We start from the raw sequence: 15,582 nt of genomic DNA, 5'->3' as shown, positions 1-15,582 counted from the left end.
ACTATCATTAAATACACAGAAGCGAGAATTTAAAAGTGAAGTCTAATTATAACAAAAGTAAAAATTTTCAATAACTTCACCGACTCGATTTCGCGTTACCGAACAAACTTTGGCGAATTCGTGCGCTTCGCTTTACACGCTTGCAAAAAAAAAAAAATAATTAAAAATAAAGATTTTGTAAACAACAGAGCACATAATCTCCGTTAAACCAAACAAGTTAACGGATGTGAATTTTTACATTTACTCAGAAACATACAGGCTCTCACATTTGCCGACAAACGCGACTATCCGACCCTCGACGATTTTTGTTTTTTCTTCTTGCAAATAAAATAAAATAAATCAATTTTTAAAAAAACGCAGCGAAGTAATTCGAAGTAAAATCGAATTAAAAATCCTGACCGCACATAAACAATCCGTTAATCGCGTCGATTCTCCAAATCCGCGCATACCGTACGCATCTGTGGAATTGCGAACCTTGAACGAACAACCGAAAGTAAGAACGCGACGCGACGCTCCGACTTCTCTGCAAAGTACAGTCACCGCTCATCGTCAAACTACTGCGCATCCGTATGATCCGCGTCACCGATCTGCATGTACGATCCACCCGTCGTTCATCGCGGCTGATCGCGAGCAGCCATTTTCAAAAGAAATCTTGACTTACGATTAGACGCGTTAACACGTCTATATATAATATACACATATAAAACCGAAAGTCTCTCCGTCTGTCTATATATGTTCAAATACGTATGTTCGCTTATAACTCTCAAACTACCAAATCGAATTAGATTCTTTTTTATTTTCCTACAGACAGCTGCAACGTCTGGAAAAAATTCAGGCTACATACACGGTTACGATCGGTTAAATAGTTTCGAAGTTATAACGATATTTGTTGGCCAGTCGACAGGCGAATCAAACACTCGTATGAGAACGCTGACTAAACACACCTAGAGATGGAGAAAAGTGAACGTCGAATAAGTTTCAACGTCTCGACGAACTCTACGAAAAAGTCCGCGAAAGCATACACGGAAAAAAAAATTCTGTTCGGCGAGCTGTATTCTACAGCTCCAGTAACTATACGCACTCTACGGTCTATCTTGTAGTTACAGCAACTATATATTAGTCAGCTCTGATAGCTGCAAGTTGTTCAGCTCTCACAGCTGAATGGTTTTGCTCTAAGAGCTGTAAGTTGCGCTGTGCTCTGGTGCGTTGACATATTTCATAACCTTCAAATTTCATGAGTATGATTTAAATACGGTTGATAGATAATTGTTTAAATAGTCCATTCAAATATGTAAATGACACTGAATAAATAATGATAATAATGATGAAAAATAATACTAATAGCAATATAATTGTACTATTTAACAATAAGCGCTGTGAGCGGAGCCGAAAAATTCTGGTCTAGCTCTTCGAACGAAGCTGTTTAGCTGAGAGAGCTGAACAACGTACAGCTATGACAGCTGACTAACAGTCAGTTATACGAACCATGCAGTGCTCTTCCAATAACAGAACGTTTAGTTCGACGAACTGTTTACAAGTAACTATCTAATATTTAGTTCCACGAGCTGAATTTTTTTTTCCGTGTACGACGGCTGTGTCTAATAGAATTCGCCGTAAGGATCGTTTGAAAATATTCACGGGCGGAGCCGCGTATGTACGTATATTTGCCGGTTGGTAGACTGCTGTATGTCAGCGTTACGTAACGTCAGCTCTGCACAGCGTATAAGTTGAGATAGACGGCTGGCGGGCGGTGAGCGAAAACGATAGATAAGTCAGGGATATGCGAATTGGAGGGGGGGGGGGGGCATTAATGGCAAGACACTCGCTGCTTTCTGCAAAGATGATAAAACACAACGGTTATAACCTCTGGCCCGTTGACCCGAATGCCTGACGTCACTCGCGTCCTCGTCGATGGAAGAGGAAGACCGACGACAGGTAGATATCGAAATTGCCTATCGATTTATCGCCGATAACGATTACGCACGGCGCGATGTTACAGTCACGTTATATACACGAGTAACGATTAATATTGATTTAGGTGAAACTCTTATTAATAGCTGGGTATTTCAAACGAGCGATCTTCGTTGTTTTTTTTTTTTTTTTCTTTTCTTAAGAATCTGTAACATCATCGTCTAATTATTAAATGCATTATAATTTTAAACACGTTCAAAACGAAAGACAAAACCAGCAATTGAATTGAAATATTGAAACGAGATTATTTATCACGGATTTCAACCACGGAGTAAGGGGTAAAAAAAAAAAAAAATTCATTCAAGATATTATATCACCGTGTTACATCTGTACTTGAAACTTGTATCGTTTCATTGTAACTGGACTAAATCCTACTTGTTCATTTTTTTCTTCCAACAGTGCGCGTAAAGGTAAAATCTGAAATAACCAACACACAACTGCGGGTAAGAAACAACTTTCGTAAAAATATTAAAAGACTTACCGAAAAGTCAGCGCAACTGTCTAATACAGCCTCGCGACAACGGGATACGACAGTGAAGCGATGAGTATTATCCAAGTATGCAATGTATAATCCTGGTTTAAAGAAGAAGGTCGTGTCATCGGGAAAACACTAATCACGCACTGTCACACGTATATATATGTATGTATATATAATATAATATATATATATATGTATAAATCTATATTTATGTATACATGTAATATACATACATGTATAAGCACAGGATGATAATGATGTTGTATCACCACGTACAACTTGACACTCTTTGGTATAACTTGATCATATTTCATAAATAATTTACGACAGATGTGTAATTACCATCAATATATAATGCACAATATAATTCACTATCGTTGACTTTTTATCATTTCACCTCCTCATTTTTTTTTCATTTCACCTTCGCCACTGACAAATACGATTACGCGATTCGTTGTTACAATTTTTTTTTTCCTATCAATTCTCGTTGTTATAATTCTTATTATTATTTTTATTAACAGTTTTGTTATCGTTATTATTGTTGTTGTTGTTATTATTATTATTATTAATATTATTATTATCAACGACGACGACGAGATGAATATATTAATATATACGTTGAACGTGTAATAACGTATGATAATAATTATCAACAAGCACAATATACGTTCTATATACCTATATAATTTATAATATAAACTTGGATAGAGAGATTGAGTTTTAAAATTTTCACTTAAATACGCGAATATAATAAATATTTATTAATAATCGTTATGCAGTATCAGCTGCAACTGGTTTTTGCGTGTTTATTGCACACTTTCTTTCGTTTTAATTATGCATTTCCATCATTTTGCGCACGTTCTAAAGAGCTGTAACCACATAAAGACAAAAATAAGAATAAAAACTCGTACCGTCATACACGAATGTATGTACGTATGTATGCACTAATGTATGCATGCACGCGTACGTCGCAACAACGAAAATCCCCAAGAGTGCTGCTGTAATTGTTACGTCTTAAAACGCTCGCTGTTAGACTCTATTACAGATAATTAACAACCACACGTTCGGCTACGAAACTTTTTCTGCTGACTTTCGCCGGATCCTTCAATTTTCTATACGTACTTTTCCTACGTCCAACCCTCACAAGTACCTAGCTGCGTATTTTCCGCTCACGTCCGCATCCTACAAATTTATGACCCGTGTCTTACCTTTCTTTCAATTTTTTTCTTTCAATTATTCACTCCGCGAGTTATTGTCAAAAAAATTTAAATCTATACTCGTATAAAAATCTACCAACGAGAGAACTTCGTATTATAAACCGACCACATATTTAATTTATCACCACATCGACTCGTTAAATATATTTATTGTTATTTTAATCACGATCAAGTCTCATTCAAACCTAAAAGCATCCGCAATCCTCAAATTACGGAGTATTACGCGGAGTTCACGTGATATCCGAATCCAACGCAGCAGCGACAACAACAACAATGATAGTAATGATATTAATAACAAAAATAATAAGGATAAAGCGCGCGACTTGTATCAACACGAAGAAAATGAATCGCTGTATTATACATGTATATTCGTTACAAGAAGTAGACTACAGTCAGTTTCGCGTTTTCTTCGGTATCCGTTTACTTGTCCAATCCTAACAATAAGATTCCAAGTCGTACAAACAAGCATCCAAGCAAAAAATCGCGTTCAGGGCGATCCGTTAAGTCACGTTACTTTACGTTACGTTAAGGATATAGGCATAAACGTAACATGTATACGCACTGCAAGCTTACAAATTCTATACGCGTATGATAAAAGTAGACGGAAGAACAGACAGCGGAAAACAACTGAGCAAATGAAAACGAAATGAATTTATAAAAAAAGAGTAAGAAAACGACGAACATGTATTATACGTGCGTACTTGGATATAAAAAAAAAAAAGATACAAGTATATTGTCACATTACGCGTCGGTCGTCGGAACAAGGATATACAAACGAATAAAAAATAAAAACAAATAAAAAAATAAAAACGATCGGCGCGACCGACGCGACGATGTGCTGATATCTGTGAAAAAAAAAAAAAAAGATACTAGGCATACCCGCTGTAGACGGACGGCTGAATACGTCCGTTAATAAACGAATCACGCCGCGTTTAAAACCAATCACTTTATAATACGAGGTCTAATTATTCATAAGCCCACAAACGCGAGAACTTTGCGATGCTCATCTTCTCAAGTCTTATTCTTGTCCCTTTTTAAATACAACAACAATTACGTATCTATCGGTTACGCGATAAAATCGCCGCGCGGCAGCGGTTGAACAACTACGTTGACGATGGCGAATAATTAACGAGAAAAAGGGGGGGGAAAAAAAAAAAAAAAAAAAAAAAACAGGAACCAGAATCGAAAACGTAACTTCATGCGCACCTCTGTGAAAAGTTTTCGTTTTCTCGTAATCGTGAGGATGATATAACGTGATACAGTGTGTTAACCCCCTTTATTTTAACCCCCTCTGTAACTTCTCCTCTCGAGGGGATCAGCTTCTACCCCCCACCGGTACTACCGAGCAAATGGATGGCCGATCAGAAAGAGAGAGAGAGAGAGAGAAAGGAAGAATGAATAAGAAATATCTTGTCTCTTTCTATTCTCCGCCCCGTACACCTCCGTAACGCGTCGCATGAACCCCGAGCCGAGGAAAATTAAGAGAGTAGCAAGAATTTAACGTATCGATGAACGGTGTTAAAAATAAAATAATCACGACGCGACATTTTCATTAAAATATGAGTAACTACGATGATAACGATAATAAAATTAATAATAACAATCTAAAACGAGTCGAAAACTTCGCTAATCTTTACTATAATTTTATTACATTGCAAACAGTGTGGGTAAAATATTATTATTTCACGCATGTGTGGACAGATATCAAACGACGTCGACGTCGTCGTCGTCGTCGTCGAAAGATGTTTTGCGCAAGAAGATGGGAGGGAGGTAAGGAAAGAGTATTCCTGAAATCATGGAAAGAATATCTGTTAGGTCACGTGCGTACGTGCGTGTAAATAAATTGGTCCGGTATGATGCATGACGTCGCTAATCGCGAGTCCTCCCGCCCTCCCGTGCTCGTGGCCTAACCAATCCCGGGGGCGGAGACACGAAGCTACTCGAGAACCAATAGCGATATCTTACATAAAGCAAACACGACGACAAGTATCAGCAGCCGCGGCGAGTCCGCGGTGTTACAAAAGAAAAACTTGCGATGAAAATATACGCGCGATCGAAAAAAAAATTTTCAACAAATCTCCTCCTCCCCCCCCTCTCTCTCTCTCTCTCTCCTCGTTCCGACTCCGAATGATGTATTTGACATTAAAAGCACCGGATGATAAGGAAATGATAAAATAATCACTACCGACCCAAAGTCTTTGTGTGACATTGACAAATTCACAAAATTTCAAAGGCAAGAAAGAAATTAATCCATTTAGTATCTCGAACTATGTGCGCAGACACACGCACACACGCACATATATATATATATATATATATATATATAATATTTAAGGATTTATCAGGCTGATATCTTCTACGGCGGAGCTGAGCATTATAATTGTGAATTAATTAACAATAGAAAGAATCGTATCGAATGCATAATGGAGAATCTTCTTTTCCCTGACCTCCGCCACATCTCCCCACCCCACCCCCTCCACCGACCGTGACGGGATCCCGTTTCGGAGAAGGACCACGACCTACCGTCACTGCACCTACCGCCTGTAGGTTTCGTACCGAGTGTCGCGCAATGTTACACGTACATTTTTGTGCATGTCGAATCGCCTTAAGTCGGCCTTGCGCCGTTCGAAACGCAAACACATTTTTGCTCGCCATTTTTTTTTTTTTTTTTCTATTTTATTTGTGATTTAATCCTTAGTCGTTTGTCACCCAAGTATTCGCTCTTTGGAAATGGAGTTGGGCAGCGAAAAGAAGAAGTTAAAATAATAAATTGTAGGGTTAAAAGTCTAACGCGCGGAGTACGCGGTGGGGTAATTTTCCAAAGTTGCGACGACGATACGTTGATGTTATTCTTTACTACCAGTAGGAATTAGTGTGTAAACATCTACGGATAATTGCGGGTGACGGAGGGGGGGGGGGGGGGGGGGTGGGGGGAATAAAAATATACCAAAAAGCTAGGGTATTTAAATGAGGAAAAGAAATCATCGTACAGTCAGGTGAGGAAAGAGAGTGACAAGGTTACGGATATTATACGCAGAGTAAGAATATAAGAGAGACGGTGGGGAAAAAAAATGAGAATTGAAAAAAAAAAAACACACACTCACACACACGCACACAGGTTACAAAATTAAATCCCACAAACTCACGGAAACTTTAACGAACGAAGATAACGTTAACGCGCGTCGAAAACAATTATTCTAAACGGATATACATATAATCGCGTAAGTAAAACGGACCGCCCGGTGTCCGTCTAGTTGGCGATCGGACTCAACACTGGCAGACGGTATTTTGCCGCGATGTACTAAGATGGCGTTTCGGTCGAGCACCACACTCTGTCTGCATGCGCACACAATTACACACGGCGACGGCGACGACGACGACGACGACGACGCGACGACGACGACGAGGACGACGAGATGGTGGAGGATGAGGAGGAGGAGGAGGATGAGGAGGAGGAGGAGGAGGAGGAGGAGGGCGAGGAGGGGGATAGAGGTGGATGGAGCCTCGCAGCGTCTACGTGTGTCAGTGCCGCGATGCTGGTAGCACAGTTAGTAGTGGTGGTGGTTGTGCGTCAGACGTACGTACGAACGCGCGCACAACGAAAGGGGAAAGCACGGACGGACACTCACACAGAGACGGAGGAACGGGCGATGACGACGCGTACTCTACGCCGCCGCCTGCCGCTGCTGGATATCGCGCGCATGCCACCGCCGCCAACACCACTGCACACCCCGGAGAGAGGGAGAGAGAGAGAGACACGAGCTGATCGAGCGCCCACACACAGACACGCGACGAACGGTACGATTCTCTCCTCTACCTACCTACCTACGTACCTACCTACCCGCCAACATCCTCCTAGTACGAGCGACGCGATGCAGATGTCACCGGAGGACGGACCGACCGGCTCGTCGAGGATGGCCGCAGGCACGCGCCCTACCGCCATCTTCTCTTCATTAACCAGTCCGTCGACCCTCCCCGCCTCCCCCCGACCGCCCCCGCTAAGCCGTCGAACCGTCCGAAACGGCACACGAGGCTGAAATACCCCTCGGAGTCGAGGGACGAATTGATACTCCGTCGACGATCTTTTCGTACTTCGTTCGCAACTACTGCGAGTTTTCTCGTGCTCGTCCGTTATCGTTATCTCCGATTCGTTGCGCAATTTGCTATCTTATCTTGCACTTTTTCGTATCGATCCGCGATCGAGGGTATTCGATAACTCTCGGAGAATGTGGTGCTTGCGCGTACAATTAGCAATACGTTTTACTGAAACGCCGGAGATATTTAATTACTCTTTTACCGCGGACGATGATTCCTTTCGAGTTTCAGTCGCTACTCGTTGGTCTGTTCTTGTACGCGTTGTATTATCCACTCGACGGGGGGTATTTATTTTACATGTGCGATAACATACTTTGCGAAATCAGGTTCAAGTTTGTAACGTTATTGTAACGGTGAGTTTTTAGAAAAACTCGTTGTTTCGCAACTTTAGAATTTTATGGAATTCGGCAAACCGTAATGCGCCGTGAATATATTCATTGTCGGATTTGTTAAATTCAATTCCTTCCGTTAATCCTCAGGTTCTGCAAAACGATGACTTTTATCTCAATGTTTTGTTCATTGAATGTTATTTATTAGTCTCACCCTCGTTTCTCGAACACAGTCACCGTGCATTGATCACAGTATTTTACCGTAACGGAAATTTAACGGAACACACTTTTATAAGACCCGTGATTGTGAGAATTGATATAAATACGAATTTTATTTCTCGAAAAATCGATCTCAAGAGACTAACGTCAAGGAAAGTATCGGCCACCAAGCACTGTTAGTTTTAATTTTATACACTCGTTTCTGAGATACATTTGTTGGGCATATGAGTCATCCTGCCTCCGAAGAAGAAATATTTCCACCGAAGCGTTTATTTTAGGGATCACAGCGTTTATACGGTTATTCGCAAAAGTGCGAAACTGACTATTGTAATTCACGAACGTCGGCGAATCGATTATAAAAAAATTTGCCCCATCGATTTTCAGCATTTGTTTTCAAATTTTTTATAACCGGTATAAATCGCAACAACTACAACGATAACAATAAACTCGCGAAATAACTACACACAGTAATTTTCTGAAACATCTTGTACGATGTAAATTAAGAAAATAAAAGTAAGTCAGAGGTAAGAATTTTCACAACTAAAAATAACGAACACTTGAGAAGCGTGCTGTGTATAAATCTTCGCCTCCTCTCGCAACAGCCTCTGCATGTCATACGTTGATGTGGTCGAGCGATAACCCGAAAGGGGTTTAACAAACGACATTTCTATGGGTACTTTGCGATCGCGCTCGGCCATATCGCGATAAACTGGGCTCAAGGAGATTCCGTCAATTACTACACCATTCGCATCGATTTCTCTCGCTCGAGTCGCTTGAATTTCCGTTGACACATTTCGGTCGCAAATATGCATATACCGTGCGAACGACGATATAACTTTGCAAATTTGCAATCAGTTGCTTCGACTGTACTGGGAAACTGAAATAGATTGTAGATTCACTTTTACTTTAGTCGTAGACATATAGTCGTTATTTTTTTTTTTTTTTATACAAGTATAAAAAAAAATGTATACATCTTTGGTTCGTTTTCGATTTGATTTCGTTTTTTCCTTCTCTAGAAGCTGCAAGCAACAATAATTTGCACGAAAAAAAGAACGAAAAGAAATTTCGATTGCATTAACACACTCGCAAAAACAATCCTACGAAATATTAATCAAGCATAATTATGACGTTAAGCATTGGACATTGGTCCAGAACAAACTTCTACTAACGTTACTTGAAAATTGTACGAAATTTCGAAAAACATTTGAAAAAAAAAAAAAATTAGCAAAAAACAAAGAATAAAATTCCTCACAACTCAACTGGACTCTGAAAACATGAAAGTTGGTGAATCTTTTTTCATAAAAAATACATCGGAACAATAAAAATGCTAGAAGCGTGAGGCTCTCTTCTATGCATCGCGTGGATACAGAAGTCTGACGGAGGATACAAAGTGTGTGTAGAAGTGGTGTGGTCAAAGTACCACGTGCTCGATCCAGCATATTGATTTTGTCTGCCGTACGGCGGGAGGCGCATACCGTACAATCGTTGGTAGAACAGAGCCCGTAGTAACCCACACAGCCGAATATCACAGACGGAATTTCTAACCACAGGGCGAGGGGGAAAGGGAGAGGGAGAGAGAGGGAGAGAGAGGGAGAGAGAAGACAAGCCCTGGAACCCGACAAGCAACGAGCCTTCCCTTTACCGCGAGCCTCTAAATGTTTGTAATATTCCGATTGGGGTGCAGAAGTTTCTCAGTGTTATAAATTTGACCTACTCCTTCGTATCTTTCAAGTAAACTATTTTCCCTCTGTCCCTACGACCAACATCCCTTGAATAATTCCTGGGTTGGTTTGGTGTTTGATATTTCAAATGAGAAGATGATATTGCTCCGGTAAAATTTGCGAATCCAGTTTCGAGGTTGCGGAACGAAGGAACATTGTAGTGTGTTTGCATACCTACAGCACAGGTATACGTTAGCAAATAAAAAAACTTATGTCCACCTTGTTAACTCCGGCAACTTCCTGAATGTCGGTAAACGAGCAACTGAGGCGATTAACCATCACCGAAACCAAACCCAACGCGATCTGGTCGTGAAAATCCGAAGCGGTAAGAAATCAAGCGATAAACTTGATATTGTATTCGATATAACTGCTGTTTGGTATTGTTAGGAACTGTGATAATGTAGGAGGCGAGAAGCACCGAGATTTATGGATTTCCTCAGCACCGGAAGTTCCTCTTAATCGATCCGAAGCGGCAGGATCAACACCGCCCCTTGACCCTTTATCGGTAATGATCAGACCTACTTACTTGTCTGCGTTGTTCACGAAAGTTTGAAAAATCGTTCACGAAAACTAACAATGCCGGTATAATACATAATAACACGGAGATAGCGGATAAGACGCGTCACGATTTCGCGCCCGATGTGAAAGGACGAAATGATCTTGTGACGCGATGGCAGAAAATGAGGTCGCGTTGACGATGAGACGAGGAAGGACCAAAAGGAAAGGAAAAATACCGAAGAGAAGCACCGGCCAGCCTGTCGTCTGCTGCGAGCAGATACTCGCGTATCTACCTGCATCTACGCGGAAGGACAAAATGCACTTTACAATTTTCCCGACGGAGGGGCAGGTAGGTAAGACCTTCCTTCAAAGGAACGCGTACCTGGGTACCGACATACCTCCGTGGTGTACACAAGCTCTCGGCAAAAACGACAGATTGACGTCACCAACACCTCAAAGACTCAAGACTCGCTCATGTACTTTACAGATGTTAAGATTAAAATATTCACAGAATGGCGGTTTCACTTCGCGACGTTCAATTACGATGAGAGGAAGAATTGAGAGAATCGTTACTGGAAGTCGTATAGAAAAAAATCCATCCACCAATTATCAGAATTGAAGAATTTTTCGCAACGGTGCGCAGAATCTTGTTGGAAAGATTTCTTGGGCATACATTTTCACGGCAGGAGGTTGAAACTTTTTTTCAATGCATATGATACCGTAGCCTAAAAATTGGTGGAAGGATGTTTTTGTTTTTTTTTTTTTGTACGAATGTTTTTAATCGTGCAAGTCATAAAAAAAAAAAAACGATTTTTGTCAATAATTTCAACCAAATTCTCTCCTTGCCGATTTGGGTTTTGCGAGAAATAAGGTAGAAAAATCTTTTTAGTGTCCAACTGTGAGACGATTTTTTACATTACCTGAGTATGCGTAAGAGAAAACAGTAATGGCAAATCTCTCCTCTGCTTGTTCCTTCAACTCCTGTAGGTACCCGTGCGAAAGTTGCACCGCCGAGTATCCACCAGACAACTTAGTCACGATATACTTGGATAGCTGTACCAAACTCCAAACGCAAGACACTTGGGGTAACTATTCGGGCGAACCACACGACATCATGAGGCTGAAGTTAATAGCGTTAACGTATCGAAACACTGGGGGGAAGAAATTAATGCTTATCCAAGTTTACAGTGACTTTGAAGTGGTCAAGTTTTCAAAATATGAGTACATTTTGCCTTCTTATGATTTTCTGAATTTCAGACATTCCTGCAACGGTAAAATAACGATTTTTCGAAACGTTAGTCGTTACAGCAACGTTACTAACTTCAGCATCATTCAACATCTCGGTCTTCGATAACTCTCCGATAGGGACGCTTACAACCCGCAAGACAGTCGTAGTTTGGCTACTCCAAGCTACAGCGAGACGTTTGAAAAACTAATTCTCGCCAAGTTTTTACAAGAATCATATCTCAATCACACGAGCTAAAGGAGAGAAAAATTGTCAAAACCACTGTATTAGTACCGAATTACAAGGAAGGTGTTAAAAAATCGATGTAAATAAGATGTTATAACAAGTTAAAACCACGAAGAGCACATTTCTTTATTTAACTTGCCGAATCTTCAATCGATCAAACGATCACCATAATTTTTTCGCGACTATTTAGCCCGTTTGTACGAACTTTTCGATCACAGCAAAATAAATGAATAACTGTAAAAGAGTTGAACGATATTTTACTAATAATGGGATACGAATGGAGGACAATTGATTCTTCGAATCATTGAAATGATTCAAAATTCAAGAAGGCGTATACAACACACACACACACACTCCTTAGATTCCAATTTTCTATACACGCTCGTAAGTTTCTTTCAATTATTGAAAGGTTTCTATTGGATAATATTGGGTGAAACCTATCGAAATCAACGATGCTGCCCATAAAAACGAAGAAAGGTTGAAAAAGAGGTGCAACAGCAGTCGTAAAGATTCGCCACTTGCTTCTATGCTTATGGTTTGCGAAAGTGATTTTTTTTTTTTTTTTTTTTGCGTCAGAAGTACCTACCGTATATTTTTCACGATAATTGTCAGTGTGAGAAAAAAATTATTCACGAGGCTCGAACGGTGCCCGTAAACTTAATTACAGGTTATTAACTGCTAGTAACACGCCTCCGTTCCCGCGTTAAACTCACCCGGACTGTCTTTAAGGAGGCTTGGTTGGCCAACAATTGATACTGTTTATTGATTTTTATCACAGGTTATTTATACATTGAGCAGAGGAAGGTGAAATTATTATATTTTCAGACTAGGAAGATGTCCTGAAAAATACGTAAATTGAAAATAGTGGAATTATAAGAAAAAGATTGGATGTCTTTTAAATCATTTAAATAAAATTAACGAACTCTTCTGCTCAATGAATATTTTGCTATATTTCCATCTTACATATCCGTGTAAAAACGCAATGATCTAAAGCGGACAGAAATGAGAGTTTGGGAAGAACAAAAAAGAATGACCACACAGACTACCTTTAGCCATGCCCATTCTTTCTTTCGTTCCTTTACTTATTTTCTCTCTTAATGTGTAAACGATTTTAAAAAAAGAAAAAAGAAGAAGATACATATAAGCACGTCGAGAGTTTCTTTCTGTGCGTAGATATATACGTATATAGAGTGATGGTAATAAATGGCAGGGAAAAGAAAAGAGTCGAGACCTCTACTGAATACTGATGCCTGATTTAGTCCCTTCCATTTTCTCGCCTTTTGGTACTTTCCATCCTCTTTCGTTCCGTGTTATTTTTTTTTTTTTTTCATTTTATTTTTTAAATCTCATCCACCTCCCTCTCTCTCTCTACTTCTCAGTTTCGTTCGTTCACCAAACCGCGGGCAGACCCCGCGTTTACGCACGGCGTCACATTCATACCATCGGGGGAAATCATGTAAACGACACTTTACATCTCCATAACCTATTTCACGCCCTGTTCTCGGCTAGCCGAAATAGGCTTCTCCTTCTCCTCTCTATACTTCGTACGTATACGTCGAAGCAACAGTTTGGCACTAGGATCATGCCAAGTTCAGCCCCCTTTTTGCGAGAACAGGAATCTCGGTAGTACGTGAGTAATACAATGATCTTTTGTATTAAATTTAGCAAATCATTCCCTCAGCTAGTAATAATAAAAATTATAATAACAATAATAGTGATAATAATAAACAAATCAATCATGCAATACGTATTTTACAGTTATTCCTTTGAAACCGATTAAAATCGATTTAGTGTAAATCTTGAAATAACAGATGAATTATGGTTTTGCATAAAAATTGTACAGCCTTGATGTTTTAGTCATCCATATTGCCTTTGTATTCAAAACATCTGTCAACGGGCTTTCAAATTATTGATAATAAAAACGACTCGTGCGTAAAAGTGCATATAAATTAACACCTGTCGAGTTTCCAAGCAATTAAACCGTTGGTGTAATTACTGCACGTATCGATTGAAATTCACGTTAAATACGAAACTAGGCACGAATTGAAACGTCGTACTTTGTACGACATTACAGTGGAAAATTACATTTCAAACTTTCAATTCTCTGAAAAAATTGTACTTTTGTTTTCTTTTAACTTTCATGCGTCGAGGGTTAATAATAATGTTGAGTAGCTGCGGTGCCAAGATATAATATCTACGCCTCGGTGTCAACTTTGCTGTTAGTAAACCAACTGTATTTACAGTAATGCAATGATTACCCCAATTTGCATTATATTATGCTATTTAATTAAATGATACTCACAAGTCGCCGATCCGCCTTGTGGAACTAGAAACGGCGTTCATTTTGTGGTCGCTTACCTGAAACAGTAAATTGTAAAGAAGATATGATTAAAGTGTTTTTTTTTCCAAGTTCATCTAACCGTTGGATAATTCTATTCAATGATGCATTGAAATTATTTCGTTTTCTCAATTTTACAATTAACTTTGTGATAAGAAATTTAATTCCCGCATAAGATAAATAATTGGATAATATAGTATCATCTGAAATAAAAATATTTACTTATTTTGGTTGATTCTGAATAATTGGACAGAAAGATTATTTGCATAAAATAAGCAATTCACTTGCGTTACATACAACTTTGTACATATTGTAACACATAACTGCTTCAATTTATTCAGGTAATTATTTTGTTTCAAGTCAACTGCAATTCGGCGTAATTCCCAATTCTTCATTCCCTAATCACTAGCAACGCATGAATCAATCAAAGTTGGTGGCGTAATATATAAAAATAGTAAATAATAAAATTTGCGTTATATTTTCACCCTAAATTTCTTCACAATTTTATTCCCTCGTTTTTTAAGCCCTGACATTTATTGTTGGAGCAGGTGATTATACGCAAAATCATTAAACATCATCACACACAGACTCATATGGTAAACCATTGACAGATTTGTGAGATTGGAAAACCAGCCGACTAATTTGCGGGGTTATTTTCTATTTCATTTCATTTCTTTATTTTTTCTTTTTACTCGTTCCCGCTACGTTTTATTGCTCCACCTGACTACATAAACGGCACACTCCACGGCTTCGAATAAGTCGCGTCGCGTTTCTCCCGCAGTAATTCTCGCCGCGTATATCTTGGCGTTGAGCGCGGTTGCTGCTCGGCAGTGTGCCAGTGAAAAATAAATTGGAAAAATAAAAAAATAGATAAAAAAAAATAAATAGATAAAATAAAAAAATTGGCCAACGGATTTCCGGGAATTGTGTAGTATAATGTGAGAGGAACAAATATCCGATCCGATCGAATCCGCATACGCATACGTAATATGTAATACTTTCCATTCGCCTATGTTGTCGAGGCACAAATATGTATAATAAAGTATTATACACGTGTATAATATATATATATATACACATGAATGCTTCCAATTATATAACAGAGATATGATTTTATAACGTATTGTAGGTTGCGGAAAAATCGAAAGAGAAATATAGTTTTCATTGATTTTCAATATAGATATTTTAAACATATATGTAACCTTTTCTTGTAAAATTAGTCTCCCCAAGAAAACTCAGAAGTCG

General features: G+C 39.2%; 1 protein-coding gene across 4 annotated transcripts in view; it reads right to left on the bottom strand.

Annotated features, from left to right (window-relative positions):
* Positions 1-15,582, bottom strand: part of LOC124185878 (AF4/FMR2 family member lilli) — a 205,700-nt gene that overhangs the window by 122,258 nt on the left and 67,860 nt on the right. Inside the window, exon 1 of one of the 4 annotated variants that reach the window (XM_046577101.1) lies at positions 14,302-14,357. The exons of 2 other annotated variants lie outside the window; for them this stretch is intronic. In XM_046577101.1, the coding sequence (XP_046433057.1) occupies positions 14,302-14,342 (41 nt within the window). In that variant the 5' untranslated portion in view covers positions 14,343-14,357. Of the gene's footprint in view, positions 1-2,452; positions 2,974-14,301; positions 14,358-15,582 lie in introns of those variants that run through there. One more of the 4 variants, XM_046577104.1, reaches the window with a different exon arrangement.

Source organism: Neodiprion fabricii, chromosome 6 (genome assembly GCF_021155785.1).
Source record: "Neodiprion fabricii isolate iyNeoFabr1 chromosome 6, iyNeoFabr1.1, whole genome shotgun sequence".
Taxonomy (NCBI): domain Eukaryota; kingdom Metazoa; phylum Arthropoda; class Insecta; order Hymenoptera; family Diprionidae; genus Neodiprion; species Neodiprion fabricii.
This window is presented reverse-complemented; position numbering and strand designations above follow the sequence as displayed.